This window comes from Toxotes jaculatrix, chromosome 19 (genome assembly GCF_017976425.1).
Source record: "Toxotes jaculatrix isolate fToxJac2 chromosome 19, fToxJac2.pri, whole genome shotgun sequence".
Lineage (NCBI taxonomy): Eukaryota > Metazoa > Chordata > Actinopteri > Toxotidae > Toxotes > Toxotes jaculatrix.
In genome coordinates this window covers 1,140,833-1,161,730 of record NC_054412.1, presented here as the reverse complement: position 1 = coordinate 1,161,730, position 20,898 = coordinate 1,140,833, and the positions used below count along the sequence as shown (strand labels likewise).

General features: G+C 44.0%; 1 protein-coding gene across 1 annotated transcript in view; it reads left to right on the top strand.

The window, feature by feature from the left end:
* The first annotated feature begins 2,441 nt into the window (after nt 1-2,441).
* The window catches only part of LOC121199928 (interphotoreceptor matrix proteoglycan 1-like), an 18,993-nt gene continuing 536 nt past the window's right edge, over nt 2,442-20,898 (top strand). The window contains exons 1-14 of the mRNA XM_041064944.1: nt 2,442-2,505; nt 4,941-5,162; nt 7,109-7,275; nt 7,984-8,021; nt 8,308-8,354; nt 8,700-8,833; nt 9,477-9,626; nt 10,640-10,698; nt 11,220-11,246; nt 13,079-13,275; nt 13,480-13,532; nt 13,985-16,382; nt 16,768-17,468; nt 19,643-19,862. Coding sequence (XP_040920878.1) covers nt 2,442-2,505; nt 4,941-5,162; nt 7,109-7,275; nt 7,984-8,021; nt 8,308-8,354; nt 8,700-8,833; nt 9,477-9,626; nt 10,640-10,698; nt 11,220-11,246; nt 13,079-13,275; nt 13,480-13,532; nt 13,985-16,382; nt 16,768-17,468; nt 19,643-19,862 — 4,477 coding nt within the window. The remainder of the gene's footprint in view (nt 2,506-4,940; nt 5,163-7,108; nt 7,276-7,983; nt 8,022-8,307; nt 8,355-8,699; nt 8,834-9,476; nt 9,627-10,639; nt 10,699-11,219; nt 11,247-13,078; nt 13,276-13,479; nt 13,533-13,984; nt 16,383-16,767; nt 17,469-19,642; nt 19,863-20,898) is intronic.

Genomic DNA, 20,898 nt, shown 5'->3' with positions numbered 1-20,898 from the left:
TCTAAACTCGGAAAATGTGTTTCACACTGTGGAATTTTAGAAAGGGTATAGAGGCAGCAGGTATGAGAAAAATCTGCAGGTTTGATTCCTCCAACAGTCCTCAAGACTAAAACCTGTCCGAATCTGTAATTTTTGAGCAGATTTCCTGTGGGATGTCTGTGTAAATACTAAATTATTTCAGCCATTTTATTAAATTGCCTGTAACCTCAGAGAAATTCCTTCTTGTCGCTTCCTTTTCATTTCTGTTTCACAGATTCCTTTGTGACCACCGTGTTGTTGAACATCAGCTGTGAAGTGTTTAATCAAAAGCGCAGAGAGGACATTTTTAAATACTTTCTTAAATATAATATGAGTAAGTTTAGTGGATTTTAGTGTGTGAAGTGAAACTTTTATTAGCAGCTTCCTCAGAGCTGCTGGGCTTCATGATATTAAACAGCTGAGGGACAGAGAGGAGAGACTGGCCCACAATGTTTGCAATATAACTTCTACCTATTATTATTATTATTATTATTATTACTACTACTACTAGTACCAGCAGTAATACAGTACTGGTGTTTAAATACATGTATCTGCTACAGAGAGTCTGCTGCTGACACTGACCACCACGACTGGTTCTGTTAATAGTATTACAGCTTCTACAGCTACTTCTGCTGCCACTAATCCTACTTCTACTAATAATAATACTGGTATGTCTACTACTACTACTACTAGAACTGCTTCTGCTGTTGTTCGGCTCTGGCAGGAGTAAAACAGAGCAGGGTTGGACGGTTCAACAGCCTCCGGATTAGAGATTAAAAGCAATTTCTAATCTTCTTTCCCTAGGCTCTTCAGATATGGCCGAACTTGGTGATGTCTGAGCTTCAGTTGACCTACAATAAGTTAATACCTTCAACTTTCGCCCACTTCTTCACATCCAAAAAGTCAAATGTTGATGTTCATCTTCACCTCAGAAACACAAAACCGCAGTAACACTGAAGTGAGCGTTTTCTATCAGGGAAACAACGGGGGAGGCTCCAGTGGAGAGTAAATCCATCTTCAAATCCTCAAAGAGACACAATGCTTTGTGACATACTGCCCCTGAAACCCCGCCCCCCCCCCCCCTCCAGCCTCCCACACTGCCCCGGCCCACCAGCTTTCCTCCACATGTCATCATCCTCCTCTGGGAATGAGATGTGATCTGTGTGCCACGTGTTTCAAATTCAGATAATCAGGAAACAGCAGTTCATGTGAATTCAATAAAAACAGAGGACATTTACACAGTAAAATAAAATATCAGGTGTCATTAAGGCCCTGTGATGTAAAAATATGAATCATAGGATGGTGTCACTATAATTAGTGGAATTCACAGGTGCATGGTTCCTGTGTTTTGTATCCCGTTGGTACTTCTCTCTGATCTAAAATGAGGAATCTTTTTTTTTACTCGTACATTAAAATGTAATATAGTAATATCTATGTGAACAGGTTTCTTTGCTTCTGTAACAAACATCATTTTTTTTCTGAGGCTGTTGGACTCATGGGATTTATAACAAAAGCATGAAAGTTCAGTCAGCAGAGGATTTAAGTTTTCATCTCGTAACGTCACAGCCCTCCCAGTCTGTGCAGTGACGGGAACGGGAACATGATCTTCACATTCATCAAACGGTAAAAACTGAAACGGTGAGAAAAGAGACACCGAAAAATGAAAACTGCGTTAAACTGAAATAAACTTTAAGATCCAGCAGAACAACTGAGTCAACAGGGATGTCACTTTGAGTCTGAGCAGACGTGTTTTTGCTTCCAGGGTGTTGTGTTCATGGAGCATCAAGGACCACTCAGACCAGTAGGGACCAGTAAGTACAAGTCGTCCAGTTTCCAGGAGCTGTCAGTGCTGTAGAATAATGTGAGTTTTATTGGTTCCAATGGAGTGTAGGGCCACATCCTGTCTGTGCTGCTTTCCAGGCCTGCTAAGAATAAAAACACTGGTGGAACATGAGGGTGGGCCGGGAGGGGGTGTGCTCAACAAACTGGTCGCCGTGGTTGACAGATGCCCCCAGAAAGCCACTAACAGGATGACGCCAGCGCTGCAAGGGCCGCGGGGTAAAGACGGATTATGTCTGAGCAGTAGATAAACAGATTATTCCCGAAACGGTGCCGACTTTTTTAACCTCGTCACTCTTGCCACACTTACAGCTCCCACCATCCCACAGTTCCCCTTGGGAGGAGGCGGCGGGTTCACCTCCATCAGATGAAAATCCTGGAGTTCATTAGGAGTGTTTCAGCTGCAGCTCAGGGCCCGAAGGATCCGCCGTCTCCATGCGACTCAAACTCAGACACCCTGCGACTCAAACTGACCGCACCCATGAGCTCCACCTGAGCTAGAGGACGCCTCCAGCCCCCTCCCGCCTCCCCTCGCCCTGCTGGATTTACTTTGACATTCAGGTTTTGGGAACTCTTCCTCCACAATGCTTTGGGAATTTGGACTTGTGCTGCTGTTCGTTCTCACGCCGCAGGCTGCTGGAATTAAAGGTAAGCCTTGTTTTGTTTGCAAAGCCACAATCCTTTGAGCCCTGACGCTTCAGGTCCTTCACAACTTCTAAAGAAGTCAAAGTCTTTTACACTTAAATTCTTTGCTAAAAGAATAAAGTTGTCACCTCTGACTGAATAAGAGCAGTTAGATATGAGGATTTGAAGAGTAAGACTATCTGTACACGTACTAAACTTGGTCACAATGTGAAGGAAAGCCTATTACGATTGCGTAAGTACTTGGCTGTGAAATCATTAAGGTGTTGGACACTGTCACTGTTTCACCCGAGGATCCAAAGAGGCCGTTTAAATGCATAATAAAACAGTAAATCCTTTTCCCTGTCTTATCCTGATCCACAGCCAAAGTGAAATCAGTATTTATGACGGGCCACGAGTATGTGCAAACATGACCACAATGCAAATGAAAATGGAAAACGGATAATAGCACGGTTTGCTAGATTTATTGGCTGCTTGGTGACAGCTTGACAATTTGAATTACAGCTTTGTCCAGACTCAGCTGTGGAGAAAAGCTAAAAGCACAACAAAAGAGAGAGAGGGGGATTATCTGTATTACAAAATCTGAATCATCACGGCTGAACATTACACATAAAACAAGATGTTTCGTCTGTGACGTTCGAATATGAAACACCCGAGGTTCATTTCACATCATGTATATTTATTCTAAAAGCACTGACAGTAGGAAGAGTAGGCTAAATTACAACACCCACTGAATATCCTAAATATATCTGCTAGATGATCAAACATATGTACGTACAGTACACTGTTGTTTGGTGGATGCTTTTATTCCAAGCACCAGTCAAGTACAGTGAGTGCTTTTATTTTTAGTACGAGTGGGCATAAGGAGGGAGAGTGAACCCCGAACCCTGGCAGGCAGACACAACGATAAACTCAGCTCGTTCCACTCTGCTCATAAAGAACATGAATCACACTGAAGGAAACATGCAGCTCTATAAACCGCTTAATATAGAACAAGAAAACTCAGGTAATTTTCATGTTATGTTATTGATCCACATGTTTATTTGTTGTAAAATGCTGGAAGTGGATGTAAATTAAAGGTTACACTAGTTCCCATGGAGACTGCTGTTACTTCTTAGGCTTATTGTTTTTGGTTGCTGATTGGTTTAAACTGTCCCCATGCATCTTAAGGTTATCGAGCTTTGTCCTGCTAGAACAAACTAAACAAGGTCCTCAATGAGAGCAGCTCAGAAAATGCTCAGAATAGGTTCCTAATAATAAATAAAATATATGGATACGAGCCAGAGTCCCTCAGAGTGAATCTGAAAAAACAGCAGGAACACTGGGCCTCGTACAGGAACAATTCGTACCAACAGACGCGAGAGATTGAAGGGAGTTTGTTTTTCCTTTAGGCCTGAACAAAATTTATTTGTTCAGATCTTAAATAAAAGTCATGTACAGATGGTCTGCAGCTAATGATTAGTTTCATTTATCTGCTAATCCTTTTTAATTAACTAAGACGATTATATAAAAAACACTAACAGAATATATTCAGTTACACTGGTATAAAACTGACGCTGAATCTCAGCAACATCAAATTCTGCTTTTTAAAGGAACTGAGGCCCTTCATGGCAGCTGGGGGATTTGATTATGAAAATGATCGTATGGCATCATCAGGCTGAAATGATCAGTTTGATGAATCTGACACTTGGATAATCAAAGCTCACAGAGAGAGACGTGAGAGGTTTACAGCTTTCACCTCAAAATAAAGACCAGTGAGTTCCTGTTTTTGTTTGTTTCTTAAAACATCTTTTACAGATTTCCAGACTTGTGTTGACGCCTTGAAAAGTCCTGTTTTAACTTCACCATTTCCAAAGATATGAAACACAGAAACAAGATTTATAAAAAAAAAAAGACAAATGATTCAACAAAATAGTTGCTGAACAGTTCACTGACTAATCGTTTTGGCTCAGGCATCAGGCAGAGCTGCTGGTTACGACCATGGCAGCCGTGTTGCCACACTGTCATTCCAGATCTGATCAAACATGATGTGCGTTTATTGTTTTTGAAATATCTGAAAACTGTTTATTAAATGCAGAATGAAAAACAGCTGAAATAAAGCCGCTGCGCGGTGCAGTTTTCATGCTGTGAAAGCTTTACTAGCTGAGGGTCTCAGCTCAGATCGTAGGACACGTTATTCTCTGAAAACGCTTCTGTTTGTTTCTCGTATAATCAGACGAGTGAGGTTTACAGGAGAGAGTCCATGTCTGTTGACAGTGACAGCAGAGGACACTAAATCCAATTTTAACTGTCTCCAAATGTTGCCTAAATCTTCTAGTTGTATTGTCTTTTTGTAGTAAACACATCCCATCTGTCGCTCTGAGCAAATGCCAGGGATTTGGATGTGATGAGAGTCTGGTCTGCAGTTACACTGACCCCATGTTGTTCTGTTTCCTGTTCAGAGAGCGGCGTCGGGCCGGGCTCAGGGGTGAAAACAGAGGCCGTCGGCTCTGTGCGTTTGGCGGAGCTGCTGAAGACGTCAACGCGCACCAAAGGGTCAGGGTTTGAGCTCGGCAGACATCGATCCAGGAGGTCGGTGTTTTTACACTCCGGAGTGAGAATCTGTCCACAAGAGACCATCAATGAGGTGCTGGCCAGCCACCAGGCTTACTACCAGCTCAGAGGTACACACCTGTTTATGTAGCTGTGTGTTTTAACAAACATCATCTTTATTTACAGTTATGCAGTTATGTACACAGAGCATTTTTAATGCAACTTTCTGGTTTGCAAAACAGACATGTAATTTAGTGCAGTCAAAAAGTGCAGTTGTGTTTTTTCTTCCAAGATTTCACTGATGAGCATTTGATCAGTGAAATCTGATTTTTTAAAAATTGATATGCAGATATTCAGCGTTACAGCTGGCACCTTGGTTTCTGTCATCTCTGCACGGCAGCCAAAAAATGGGGTTTAATCCACATCTTATTTATGAATTATCAGCCATCATCTGGACTGAGGTGAATGATGGAAGAGTAAAGAGTCTCTTCACTTTCTTTTTACTCATATGCATCAAGGAGTGAGTGGCCCTTTAAACTCATCACGACCTGAAGCTGCCAGTCAAACTCTCAACCCACTTTTTGTCTTAGTAAAATGGAGAAATATAAACTTTTCTGTTTCTTTTACTAAGAAGCTTGAAATGTAAAATTTGCTGGTAGAGCTCGGAGCATTGCAGCAAAACTGAACAATGCGTGATTTCATCTCATCTAAGGACGTGATGTTCTTGGTTCCTTTGTGAATATTGTGCATACAAATTCTTTGAAAGGGAAATCACATCCTGTTTACAATCCTGCCACCGTCATAAATAAACATACTGAGAATGTCACATATGTCAAAGCAGAGAAAGAAAGAGCAAATGAGGAGAGGGAGAGAGAGTGGAGGGAAATGATGTGTGACAGAGGTGCTGGACCAGGACTGATGTCAGCACGCTGCATGTACATGATCCACACTTCACAGCCAGCTGATCCACCAGCGTGACCACAGGAGTGATGAAGTGAGTCATGGACGTGACTCATTCACCTCCTCCACACAGGTCCACCGGTCTGTTTCTGTCAGAGCTCCTCAGCAGAGAGAATGACGAGCTGTGCAGTTTGTGCCGTGTAGATTTTTCTTTTTTTCTGTGTTTGACAGCAGAAACAGAACCACAGGGCTCGCACCTGTACATCGAAAGGTGTCGTGTACTGTCCGTCAGAGCCTCTGCAGGTCCGCAAAAGTTCAATTCCCAGGTTTAAAAACGTTTTTTACAAAGACCTTGAATATTTTCCTATGTTTGCCGTAACAGTGACCTCAGTTATAACTTGGTTGGGGATTATTGTTTCCTTTAGGAGACTTATGCATTCTTAGTATTATTTTTATTGTTAGTACAGATAAACTGTTGGTGGAGACCAACTCATAAAGGGCGAGAGTCGTACTTTTGCTTATTTTACTAACTAAATCATTTTAAAATTTGAAATCTAACCGTCAGTTTTCTGCCGTTCATCTGGGTCCACGTCTCATTAATTAACAATTTATATTAGAAGAACTAATGTTCTCTACAGTCTGGGAGATACGGACGTGTAAATGTGTAATTGCTGACCTTGTTGTCCCTGCTGATTCTGTGTGCCTGTGAAACAGGTGCTGAATTGAATTGAACGTGACCTCTGACATCACCACTTTGTTCGCTCAGTGCGTCTGACCTCTGGTTACCTGTGGTTACCTGTGGTGCTGCTTTACGTTGTCTTTAAGTTCATGGATAAAAATGAGTTCTGTCCTGAAGTCAGAGACGCTCTCGTCTGCACGGTGATAACACAGCTTGTTCTTGGTTTGACAGTTTAATTCTGTTGTGCATGTGAGTGTCTTTTCTCCGCTGATGTTCTGTGTGAAAATCCTGTGAAACAAACCTTTTTGATCTGTTGGACATTAAGTGTAGAAAATCGCCACGCAGCAATAAGAGACAAGAACTGAGCCTGACAGGTTTCCACTTGAGTTTCCAGTGCAGAGCAGATTGTTCCTGTGAGGAAGGCTTTCAGTGTATTCAGTGCTGGAAGTCCAAGCGCCTGAGCTGTGTGTGTGTGTGTGTGTGTGTGTGTTTGGTCAGTTTGTCAGGAGGCCGTGTGGGAGGCGTTCAGGATCTTCTTTGACAGGATCCCCGGGACGGCGGAGTACCAGAGATGGGTTCACACGTGTCAACACGAGTCGCTCTGCATCTCTGACCTCGCCAAAAACTTCAGCAGCTCCGAGGAGCACATGAGCATGATTCACAGGGTAAGAGGAGCACAGCAGGCGTAGAGAGCGCTTTCCCTGCCACGTCGAAACAGCCGCCACCGTTTCTACGGACACACAACACCAGTTACCAGACTCGTGACATAACCAGCCCTCCTGCAAATTATGTTTATATGATACGTTTCACTGCCAACATTTTTCATCCATATTTTTGACAGTTTTGACAGTGACAAGTTATCGTTTGAAAATGTAAAATTCTGATTGTGTCTGTTCACGTTTTGTGTTTCCCTGCACATTCCTGCAGACAGATCTGGAAGGTACTGAGTGTTCACAGTTAGGGTGGGCTGACCCTTTAAAGGAACACAGGAGAAAGTTTTCTTTCCTCATTGAGATTCTCGCTCCGTGTTGAAATTACGCTGCAGAGATTTAATGAGTTTTGTGGCCCGAAGGCTTGTGAAGCTCCCTGAAGAGCCCGGAGGTGGCGGCATCTCAATGTGTTTTTAAACCGCAACACACAACAGGCAATTTGCACATAATTGCATTTACACAAACTCAGGTCCTGTGTGTAAAGACAAAGAATAACACAAGCGAACGAATCAGTTAATCAGCTGTTCAGTCGTCAATCCAAAGCAAACAGCCTCCATCCAGGTCACGTGACATCATTAATTACAACCTCAGTGTTAAAATGTGTGGCGTGACAGTGTGTGACACGTACAGTAAACCATTGTTTTGTTTTGTGGTTGTTTACAGAGGATGAGCCGTGTGAGAGACAGGAGGCCTCCATCACGGTAAGGGGGCGACAGATAATCAGTTCTCACTCCGTGTCTCTCTGACGACCTGCAAACAGATAATGTGAACATGGTGCTCATGAGGCAGAGGCCATTAAACAGGCTGTAAGCTCTGACTGTGTGAGGGTCGTGCTTATGTTTGGTGTAGTTCAGAGTGTCCGTGGTATTTTTCTGTTTCCTGAACTTCCTGTTATAAACACAGGCCCCTGCTTCACACTCAGAATAACATGGACGTGTTTGACGTGGGCTGAAATGATCGGTCCTGTGGTTTGTTTTTCTCCTGCAGGGGATCAGTGACTCCTGCACCGACACAGAAGATCCCAGAGATCGCAGGTAGAAAACGTCTGCACTGATTCTGTGGTTACATCAGTATGATGCTGTTACTGGATTCTCTTGTACCATGATGTGAGAAATATGTGTATTGATTTTTGTGTTTACTGTATGTCAAGTGCTATATGACACTGAATGTAGGGTGCTATAAAGCTGCTATAAAGCTGCTCCAGTTCTTCCGCCACAAACACTTTTCATTGTTGTTGATTCTCATTCATTTAAAATGGGTCCAGACTAATGAGAGAATATTGTGTGCAGATGGTGCCGCAGTCAGATCAGCGCGCAGCGTGACGCTCGGCACCGCTGTTCATTTGCTGTGTGATTAAAGTGAGTGTGATGTGGCTTCAGGTGCAGAGGTCCAGACGCTCGCCTCATCAGCAGCGCCGGCGATTGTCACCAGCGCCGCCGACCTCCTCGGCCCTGTGAGCGCCTCTCCGAGCCCCGCCCTCGATCAAACCCAGCCCGAGGAGGCGGTCGAAGAGGTACCAACAAGCACTTACATTTACATTTTCTGTGTTAAGGCGGCACTCGGAGCCGGAGGAGGTTTCCCACAGGACTCAGTGGCTCCTTGAGGGCTGGAAAATGTCACACTCCAGTTCTAAATGATACGTCAGTTTATCGGAGTGAAAGGCAGTAATTCATGTATTAAGTCCCTCTTCTCATTTCAACTTCAAACATGTGGAGTTTAAGGATGTTTTAACCCATTAAGCACTAATCGTCCACATTGTACATCCCTGCTGACCTTTCTCCCAGCTGCACTGTTCTACAGTTCACCACTGAGCAGCTCCACTGGAGCAGTTAAGTGGATTATGTGCCTCGCTCAGGGACACATACTATATATGGTATGTGTTGAGCAGACAGATTTTCATCCACTTACTTTTTCTGAATTTTCTCAGCTTATTGTCAGTCCCAGAGAAGAGAGATAAGAAACCTGCAGCAAGTCGTCACATTTTAGAAGATAAGCGACTGAAATCATTAATCAACCATCAAGTAGTACATTTTCTGTAAAATCCCCAGTGAACATCTCGATGAGAGAAATAACATGATGCTCTCAGAAGAACTAAAGTCTTACTTTGTTGTTTCGAGTGTTTCTCCCGTCACTGACTCTCGTTTGTTGTCCTGAAGGACTCAGAGTTTCCTAACGTGGTGCCTGAGAGTCCGGTGGAGCAGATAGTGGAGTTCAGTATCGATCTGGTGGACCCGGGTTATCGAGAGCTGCTGGACGACCCGGACTCTCCTCAGTACATCGACCTGGCTCATCACCTGCAGGACCAGGTGGGATTTCTGCTTCCTGCTTCTCTGTTTCTGATTTTGCTCTGTGGCCTGGGCGTGTCCCGTGGTCTGCCGAAAGATGAGATGATCTTGGTGAACGGGGCTGTTTTCAGTTTTCTGTCTCTTTTAATTCTACCAGAGGAACTGAATTCACACATTTAAAGGTTCTGCGTACGGTGGAGGAAAATGTTTACCTGTCCAAACAGAATACAGAGGTGGCAAACACCTGTTCCTGATACAGTGTTTTCACTGATGTGTTTGTGCTCAGTAACAGCTCCAGCTGTGTTTTATAGATGCATTTAGTGAAATTAAAGTCTGTTCATTTGAGAACAGGTCTGGAGGGTCAAACCACAAAGTGTGAGACGCTCAGTCTGGGAGAATTTTAATCCAGTGTAAGTTCAAATTGAAGTGCTCCAACGATTAGTTTCCTAAAATTGTCTTTAAGATAACTGTCTCATGTCATCCTCATCCTCTTCCTCTCTCTTACCGTGATGTAGACAGTGCCTGCCACAGTCCACCTGAGTCTTTCTGGCCTGATGGCTGTGGCTCATGCTGAATGTAAAGAAGCTTACAGCACAGGGCCAAAAGGTCTGGGCCAGAGGAAGAGACAAAGATTACCCACTCTTTCTGCAAGCACATTTCTTTTGCCCAGCTCCTCAGAGAGACTCATGATGAGAAACTAAGTCCTGTGATGTTGTTTCCTCATTGACGGACTCTGAAAAAGGCATCAGGATCCTTTAGAGTTGCACGCGATTCGCAGCAGGATGTTACCTGATGGAGCCTTTAAAGACGATTATGTCATAAGAGTGTCCAGGTGCTTAACCCGCCCAAAGATAGATATCAATGAGGGTTTCCCATTCATGCAATCTTTTTTTATACTGACATATTGGCCCTCTGCCAGCTTATTAACAAGCTCCTGTTTGACGGCTCAGAGTTAATTACATTGGCCTCTGAAAAGGCAGATGAGATGCATCTTGACTGATATCAGGTATTAAAAAGTAGTGTCTCTTCTACAGATGCAGCATGTTTTTGACAAACTTCCAGGATTTAAAGCCATCCATGTGCTGCGGATCAGGTAAGCTCTGAGCGTGAAATATGCTTTTGAACATTTAAAGGTCTGGAGTGAGCAGGCGAGAACGGAGACGCGTGGCTCAGGTGTAATCAAGTCGGCGGCAAGATAATTTCATGAAATTTCAAATATTCAGGCTCATTTTGAACCACCTTCTTTTGTCTATCAAATGATGAAAATCAGCGAGGTCAGCTCAGGATTTACTCCGTATGTCTGTGGTGGAAGGTTATCGTTGAAAGATTCTTTCTCTGACTGAGCCCGGTAAATCTATGTTTTATGTCTGGGTCAGAAATGGTTAAATTTTGTTTTGCTTGTCTTGTGTCTGACTTGGTTTTTAACGTTTGGGATTTAATGTGAGATTTTTTTAATGGATCCTGATGAAGCAGAATAATGGAGCTTTTGGCTGAGAACGTTTTGAGTTTTATTCTAACTTGTTGTCTCTCGTGTCTCTTCCTCACCCTGTTGCTATCATTCCTCTGTAAGAGTTTTATTTCTTATATCTTCTTTTCTTCTTTTCTTCTCCCCGATGCAAGCGAGACCCTGGACACCGACGGGTAAATGACGGACAGATGAAACATTCCCTGTAGGATCTGCCTCCCCTTGTGTTGCATATCCTGCCAATATGCAGCTCAGCATTTATTTGGATCCAAGTCAGAGATTATTTACCCAAAACTGTCCAGACATTTCAATACAAAGCAGAAATTAGCACAAGGACCAAATAACTGCTGAGACGAGAAGAACCTTGTTCTCTTTCTTGCTAAAAGTTAAAACCAAGTATGTGTTTGGTTTTTTTTCCCCGGTGTTTGTTAGTGCACTCAGTCTTTCCTCTCATTATCAGAGAAGGCAGGTGAGGAGTGAAACAGGAAGACTTGTGGATACAGCAATTGTAAAGCTGCTCCCCCGGTTAATTTGCTGTCCCCCGTGGTGTCTGGCTCTGTCACGGCCAATAACACGGAGGCGAGGCCTCAGCGGGGGCTCGTCCTCTAATCTTATGAAGGATTCGCGGCTCCTCCTGCTTTTGTCTGCCAGACTTCAGCAATCACAGAAAAAAAACTATCTCAGAGTTACAACTCGTGTCAGAGTCTGTCATTAGTTACTTAACTTAATCGGAAATCAAGACAGAAATAAAAATTTATTTCTAGTGACATCGTTCAACCACAAAAAGTATTTGCACATTTTTCCAAAAGAATAAGTGATTTCCTTTTTTTTGTTCAACATACATGTAACCTGGTGAGCATAGTGGAGCATTTAGCAGCTAAAGAGCCAGATAGTTCCCTCAGGAGCAGGTGGAGACCAAACACAGAGCTAAGAGAGAGGAAATACTGGACTTAGATAAAACGTACAGTGGATTTATCAGAGCTTTGATGAAAAGAGCCTCCTGCTGCAGCTGGAAACACTGACACTGACCCAGAACAGTAAATGTAACTAATCTATTGATCAGTTGAACCTTAGGTTGACGCCCTCTGGACAAAGGAGGGGTAGTGGAGGTTTTGAAACCAGACAAAGAAGTAGGGAAAACTTATGCCAAGGAGTACAGCTTCATAAAATCAGATAAAAGAAGGTGCGCACATAAAAAGACTCAAGCAAAAGAATAAATCAGGTTTCCTTGTGTTCAGGAAGGTTGGTAGAAAAATAGTTCAAGGCACATTTCTCAGCTTGAAAAGATAAAAAGCCTTTAATGTGCGGGCTGCACCTGAGTCCCTCCTCTAAGTTCATCAGAGCAAAAAGAAGAACAAAGTAAAGCTCAACTTAGATGCTTGGATTAGACTCTGGGTGATGACAGCACTGGCAACAGGTGCAGCAACTGCAAGTGGGCGAAGACGCACACCGCCTGCCGCCTTTTAAAATGATTTACAACAAGGAAACTGTCGCAAATACTCAGTTCATCAGGAAAACGTGAGGACAGAGGAGTCCACTCCAGACAAAGAGCCAGAATCAGCACTGCCACCTAATGAAGAGGTGCTTGTGTTTGGCAGACATTAGTCCAAAGAAATCCACATCATTCCCATTCTAATCAGTCACATCCAGCAGATCAGCTTATTCTCTCCTAATGACAATAGCTGTGCAGAAAGTTGATGAGGTTTGATGCACTCCTCCTTTTTTTTTCTTAAATAAAGCTTCAGATATGAGAATGAGATTTTGAAAGTGCTGCTTCTTCCTGCAGCACCACACGTCTGTGGATTACCTTTGTGTGTTAAACCCAGGTTCTCCCTCTGTGGCTCATGTTGAAAGTCAGAACCTCTTTAATCCAAAAGTGCAATAACATTTTCAGGGCTTTTAACTTTGACAAATTCAAGGAACAATAGATGATGAGATGTTCGAGGGTTGATACAATTAGTGTGAAGAGTCGGAGCCATCAACACTGAAGATAATATCTTCTTTTTAGGCCTGGAGGAATCTCAGTGCACTACTCTCTCACCTTTGAGATTAATTCGCCTAAAATCAACTCTGAGAATCCAGAGTCGGAGCCCGGCACACCGGAGTCCTCACCTGACTCCGGCCTCAGGGAAATGGTGACCAAGGCTTTACGTGAGGAGGCCTCGCTGCCCATCGATCTGGAGTCGCTGAACTTTGACCCAGGTAGTCACAACTTCTCCTCACAGATGTCAGTGTCACATCTTGTGCTGTAGTTTCCTTTTTTGACTTTTAAATGAAAAAATAAATGTAAAACACTGTATATGGGTTTCCTATCCACTACAGCAAGCTGGTGGGAAAATAGGAATAATTTCTGGTGTTTCATTTAACTCATGTATGAAAATTCATTGTGGTATTTTTTTTTTTTGACAGGGGCAGTTCTACCAGCACTGACCTCAACCTCTTCAGTCGAAGTAGTGGATGAGGTAAGAAGTTTTATAATTGCTGCTGGAACCAGATTCAGATTTAGGAACCTATGAATGATGTGTTTTCTCTCAGAAGTTTAACTGAGGAAAGAATATGTGCACTGCAGCTTTCAAGTTCCCACGTCACACAGCAAATAGGTTAGGTTATTTTTATCCATTTAAAAGACTACTCATTATGTGAGCAGATTACAGGACCTAATTAATAGGAAATGTACCAATTATACACTGCCTCAGTTTACCCTGTAATTAGTACCAACATGTGTTATTCTTTCTTGAAACCTTCCTTAGAATTAGAAGTAAAATACTGGTTCTTTTCAAAGTAATCAGAGGGAAACCGAGGGACCAGTACAACAAAATGTTACTGACACCAACTCTGAAAAGTCAATCAGACGGTGTCACCACCGTCTTTCATCTTATTCATCATGTCATACTGTATATTCATCTCTCCACAGTCCAGTGAACCTGACTCACACAACGAGTTTGAAGTTTTCACTGATCAGCCGGGGGTCGATAAACCGCGGCTGGTGGTTCCCCTCACGCCCATGGAGAAGGAGAACGCCCTCGTGACCCTGCTGGATCCCACGGCGGTCCCTGATGATGAGATGACAGCAGTGACTGGTGGGACGGCGGAGAGCGTCGATCATCCCCCGGCCTCAGAGGACATCGGTGATGAGTCAGATGCTATTTATGTGAGTGAGCCCGAGCCATCAAGTGACGAACGGGAAGAAGAAGAATTGCTGATCATTACACATGAGATTGAAACAATTCATCACAACGAAACCGGTGAACTGGTGAGAGACTACATCCCAACCCCCCCTGTGATTCTCGAGGAGGAGACAGACGCTCCATATATCAGTTTGTCTCCTAACCTGATATCCGAGGAAGACCTGATTCCTATTGATGAGGACAGCGAGACTCCTAGCTTGGACGTTGTGCAGCTTTTCCCCACCACACAGATTTTGTTAACGACAGCTTCTGCCGGTGAGGAACCCTCTGACTTGGGACAACCAATCACAACGCTCTCAGCCATCACAGGCCAGCCGCCCACTGAGCCAGCACTGAGTCCTCAAGAATATGAAGAAGTCAATGCTCTGCCAGGTGAGGAAGAGGCTGATCTCGGTGGCCGTGAAACTTATGACTCTGGTGAGGTGTCGGAGACAGAAGCACACGATGTTTCTGAGGTGGAAACTGAAATGGAACCACTCGAACCAATGGGAGAGTTAGGAGTCAAAGCTGATGAAGAAGTGCTCGAGGTTTTGCAGCCGACACCTGAACAAGCTTCGGAACCAGAGGAAGAAAATGTGTCAGAACCAGATGTAGAAGTAGCTGCTTCAGAGCCAGAGGAAGAGTCTGTGGTAGAAACTCAAGAAGAGGTGACAGTGTCAGAGCCAGAAGAAATGGTAGTTGAGGTTCCAGGAACAGAGGAGACGGAGCTTGAAGTTTCAGAACAAGTTCCAGTTTTAAAGCCAGAAGAATCCGAACCAGATGCGGGACTGGACAGTACCACAACTGAGATTTTGACAGAAGAAGGGGTGGAAAAAGGAGCTGAAGTTCTGCAACCAAAAGAGGAACTAGCTGAAGTTAAAGAAGAGGGTACAGTTGACTCGTCACATCCGGCTTCAGAGCCAAAGAAAGATGAGGTTGAGGTTACAGAACAACCTCCAGGACCGGAGAAAGAGTCGGGACTCGGTGGGGATGTGGTTTCTGAGGAAACGGTACCTGAGGTTTCTGAGGAGACGCAGCCTGAGGATTCAGAACCAGGAGCAGAAGAGGAAAAAGTAGCTGATGCTGTGAAACCAGTAGTAGTAGAAGAGGAGGTCGCTGAGGTTCCAGCACCAGAGGATGAAGCTGCAGAAGCAGAGGAGGAAGTGGTGGAGATTTCAGAGGCAGATGAAGAAGTTGTTGAAGCTCCAGCACCAGGTGAAGGTGTAGTTGACTCAGTGGAACCAGAATCAGCGCCAGATGTCACTGAAGTGACAGTAACAGGAGATGTGGACATTGAGACTGCAGAACCAGAAGAGGAGCAAGAAGGGGTTCCAGAACCGAGTGAAAGTGTGGTAGAGGTCGTAGGGCCGGCTCTACAACCAGAACCAGGGAAAGAATCAGATGAAATACCAGATGTACCTGAAATCCTACAACCAGACGAGGATGTAGTTGAGGATGTGAAACAGGAAGAAGAAGTGGCTGTGGCTCCAGTACCAGATGATGAGTCAGCTGACATTTCAGAGACACAGCTTCCTTCAGAAGTTGAAGAAGAGGCAGAACAAGAGGAGACGGTTGAGAATCCAGAACCAGAGGAAGCATCAGAACCAGAGGAAGGCACAGCTGATGTTTTACCGCCAGGGGAAGAACTACCTGGGGTTTCAGAGCCAGAATCAAAAGACACGGCAGTGGTTGAAATCCTAGAATCTGAAGGGGAGGGTGCTGATGTCTCAGAACCAGAACCAGAGGAGGGGATTGTTGACATTTTAGAACCAGGACTTAAAGAAGATGTTACAGAGCCACCAGCCGAATCAATTAAAATCCTTCACCCGTTGGATGGTATGGAAGATCTTCACTTTGGAGAGGATACTGTTCAGATTGTGGAAGATAACGAGTTCCTTCCACCTGCTGGACCTGACTATAATCGCCCGCCAGAGGAAGATAATTTACCCATCATACCGATAGACATCCATCCTTCTGTAGAAGACGCTGGAGAACCTGATCATGAGTATCCTGTCATCGATGATTTTTACATCGAGAACGATGTTGACAGTGTAGACGCTCAGGTGGAGAGTGACCTCAGAGCCGTCACGACGACCGAAGTGGCCAAGAGCGATCTACAGTTTGAAACTACCTCTGTCGTCACAGGTGAGCAGGCATCGGTTTCTGTGCAGAGCCTGAAGTATGAGCTGATTAAAGGCAGTGAATTATATCAACAGATAATTAGAGATCCTCGGACATGTTAACGTTCTGTTTTCGGTTTTGCATTATTGCTGAAACATGTTCTACCACCTTGTTCTTTATTAGAAACGTAGCAAACATTATCTGGATTTGTGGGTAATTTCAGATATGGAGGAACAATCACTTTAGAGAATTATCTTAATGCAAAAGTGGGGATTCCAACTCTAATTCAGCATGAAGCAGTTTGGATGTATTATGTATTATTCACTCGGCAGGCAAATTTGTTTAATTGGTGGAAATCCTTTGTGAGCACCCATGACTTAATTGAGCCTTTTTGCCTGACGTTTCAAAGAGATGACAGCTCCAGACAGACGAGACACAACAGAGGACACTGAAGTCGCAGAGGACCTGCCGGAGGAGACGCAAGAAAGGGATTCATCCACAGAGAGAGACATCAGCGTGACGGCGGCTTCGGTCTCAGACTTCCTCCCTACACCTCCGGCAACTTCTGTCGATGTGTCTGAAGTGTCCTCACCCAGCCCGACGATAGACTCTGGACTCTTTGAGGTAGCAGAGCAATCTGTGATCCCTTCTGCTCCTGGGTCCTCAGAGGATGATGGCGCAGAGCCGGCATCGGTGTCGGAACAGAATGAGCCAGCCGTCGTCATTATCGATGAGGACTTAGAGGAGGCAGTGCAGAAAGGAAGCGAAAGCCAAACCAGCCCTCCGGCCGCTGCCGAAGACGTCATCGATGCGGCTGTGAAAGACTTGGCCGTGGAGCTGGACCAAACGGATGTGGTAGCCACGGAAGCAAGCGAGCTGCCGGATGAGGGGAGTGGCTTTGTGTCTGTGGGTGAGGAACACACCACTGTCGGCGTCACTGCGCCGCCTCCAGTGAGATACCTGACCACGCCCTCCATGACCACGGCCACCCACGGCCGGGAGCTGGTGGTGTTCTTCAGCCTGCGAGTCACCAACATGGACTTCTCTGAGGACCTCTTCAACAAGACGTCGTCTGAGTACAGATCCCTGGAGAACACCTTCTTAGACGTGGTGAGTAGGACAAAAATGCTCCGGCGGCAGATGTTCACAGTAACTACATCCCTCTGTCGTCAGACTAGTTTATTCAGTTTCAAGTGAAAAAGGGTTAAAAGTCATGTAAAGAATCTCAGAAGCAAAGAATGTTTTAGATTTTTTTTGTTTACACCATCGTATATTCTAAAAATCTGATTTTAATCAGGAAACTTTGGAGGTTGGTTACAGCAAGGTTCATACATTCAGTATGAAGTCTGCAGTCATCACAGCCTTAAACATGTCTCTGCTTAATTAGTGAGGCAGGAGGAGCCATGGGAACACAAGCATAAACAGGAGCTGACACTGCTGTGCATTTACTCTCTGTGTGAGAAATACTAACATACTGTGGATGCTGGCAGCGTCGAACAGGACATATAAAATCATTCTAACCTTTCATGCCTTTGTTAAGTCTAAAGATGCTGAACTGTCTCTGTTTGCAGATTATCAGCAACGACCAACGTCCTCTGTTCAAAACTTTAGATCAAGAAAGGAGCTCGAGTTTCTGCCACTTTCATCAGGCAGTGATGGGATGCTCGCACACATTCTCCTTTTTTTATTATTATTGGCAGTTGCTCTCATTTGAATGCAGCTCTGATTAAGACTCCTCCTGAAAGAAATGTGTAAATCCCTTCAATGAGCAGCCAGGCAGCAGTTTAATTCAGATGCCCTTTGGCTGCCTGCGCTCAGCTGATTTGAATCATTTGGATCAGCGTGGCAGTGCCATGGTTTGTGTGTGTGCTGAGAAGCTTTTCGTTGTGCTCATTAAGAAAACACCCCCTGAACTCAGAAACGCTTCAGGAATTTATCTTTTAAAATCAGATTCACTGTGAGAAAAAAAAACAGGAGAACATCTGTTTCTGTCCGTGAGACACACGAGGCTGCAACTTGTTTATTTTCATTATTAATTAGTCTGATGATTTGTTCCTTCATTAATCAGTTAATTATTGTATCTGGAAAATGTCTGTCTGTAAAAGTGAGCGGCCGCGTGGTGCAGAACACAACTCAAGCTGAAGTCGTCAAGCTGCTGTTCTTTGTGTGGCAAATAATCCAAAACATTTTATCCACATTTCTGCATATTAATCCTGTTTACACCAGGTAAACTGAATTCATTTATTTAAAGCACATTATTGTAGAACACAGAACAGAACAGTGGTAGAGTTTCTTCAGTGTCTCAGTCTGCTGCTTTAAATGTGAAGAAAAACACAATTGATAGCTCTGTGTGTGTGTGTGTGTGTGTGTGTGTGTGTGTGTGTGTGTGTGTGTGTGTGTGTGTGTGTGTGTGTGTGTGTGTGTGTGTGTGTGTGTGTGTGTGTGTGTGTGTGTGTGTGCTAGCATTAAATGAGAAGCTTTATTTCACATCCATTTTATACAGCTCTATTCAAGGACTTACCCACAACGTTAACGTCCTTCGACTGCTATGAATCCTTTTCTCCGTTAAGGATTTATTTTCCAATCTAACCTCACAAACGGCAATGATTCATCAGTAAACGAGTCACACTGGGACATTCCCAGTGGCCGTTATTAGAAGTCCAGCTGTACGAGGAAACTCCCAGGTGTGAATGTTAAACAGGCCGAGAACAATCACGCGTGGTCAGCAAACCTTAACTCAAAAAAAAAAATCTTTAAGGTTTATGTTGCTGTGAGCCTCAGTGCATGTTCATAACATAATGACACTGAAATAAATCAGAGTAAATATAAATCAATCAGAACGTGTGTGTATTCTTATAACTTTGATTAATCTACACATTTATCCTGAGCTCAGGCCAAACGTGAGGCGAAAACGTGGATTCACGGCAAAGATTTAACGATCACCTGCTGCAGCTGCTACAAATGAAGATGAAGAGCAGTTTACTTCAGATGTGCTGAGGCTGAAATGCAAAGCTAAAGCAGGTCTGTGTCCAGGTGCCTGTGAATATCTCAGCTTACCTTTATCTGAAGTAAGGAACAGTCTGGAATTCCTCAGGAATCTTTTTTTCCTCCTTGTGTGAATCAGCGATGCAGCGTCTCATGAGTGACAGATGAGGCCATTTGATAAATGAAACCAAACACTTGGTCATTAATATCAAATCAACTGTCAAATAATTCTTTCCTGTCCGAGACATTCAGGACCCAGAGCAGCTTTAGTGAAACACACTGTCTGCTTCTGTGTCCAGCTGCTTCCGTTCCTGCAGGCCAACCTGACGGGCTTCAAGAAACTGGAGATTCTCAACTTCAGGAAGGGCAGCGTGGTCGTCAACAGCAAGATGAAGTTCACCAAGTCGGTGCCGTACAACATCACCGAGGCCGTCCACTGCGTCCTGGAGCAGTTCTGCTCCGCCGCTGCCAAGAACCTGCACATCCAGATCGACACCCACTCTCTGGACATCGAACCAGGTACAGTTCGATTTGAGCAGCATGAATCTCCGACAGCTGCATTCGTTCAAACCTGTTGATTGGAATATTTGCAGAGTGATTGAATAATTTCATTACGTCGAACTGAAAGAACCCAAGATCGATTTACAGGTTACTACACTCGCCTACATCAAAAATATCAGATTCAGTTTCACTTTCATGAGCCAAAGTCAAACAACATCCAAGCTGCACCATTAATGTTTGTTGAATAAATACAACTGTATTTTTATTATTATTTACTCAGACTGTGGAAAAACCTTTAAGTTCCTCAGTCATTTTACAGCTGCAGTGCAATAACGTCTAACAACATGTTTTTGTGTGTGTGAACTCAAACCAGCATCTTATAATAAGTCGCAGCGGTGCGTCTTTGTGTGCATCTCACACTCAATAAGCTTTTCCTTGTCATATTCTCCACAGATGAGTTGGAGGCAGAGAGCAGAGATCACTCAGTAATTAGGTCTTTATGTCAAATCCAGTAATACGCTGTGGGACGGCACCGAGCTTCACAGGCTGGAATAATACTGATGAAGATGAGAAGCGCTGCGGCGACATCTTTGGCCTCAGAGGCAGACAATTGTGTTTCAGCACAATCTTGACTGTGGATCGTGTTTGTGCTGAAACGGTCACATCGTACAGTTCAATTCGCTGGTTGTGATAAAGCGTAGACGTTGGATTCTGTTATCTTCACTCAGCCACACATACGTCAGCAGCCTCAGGCGGCCATGTTCATCAGGCGGCTATAACCTAAACCAAAACTGTCCAACTAAAAGAGGCTAAAAAGACGACGTGGTGGTAATTCTCCGAGGGTTTGTTTCCGTGAGCGACAGCTCTCACAGGACATACAGACGCAGGTTTAAGTAAAGTAACGTGTCTGATAGTGTGTTTACATGTGTGATAAGGTAAAACAGATTGGTTAAGTTTTCCTGGATGATCGATCACTTTCTCCGTTCTGTGTCGACCTCAGAATAAACCCTGAGTCAAACATAAACGCACACATACATATGGATACATGTATATA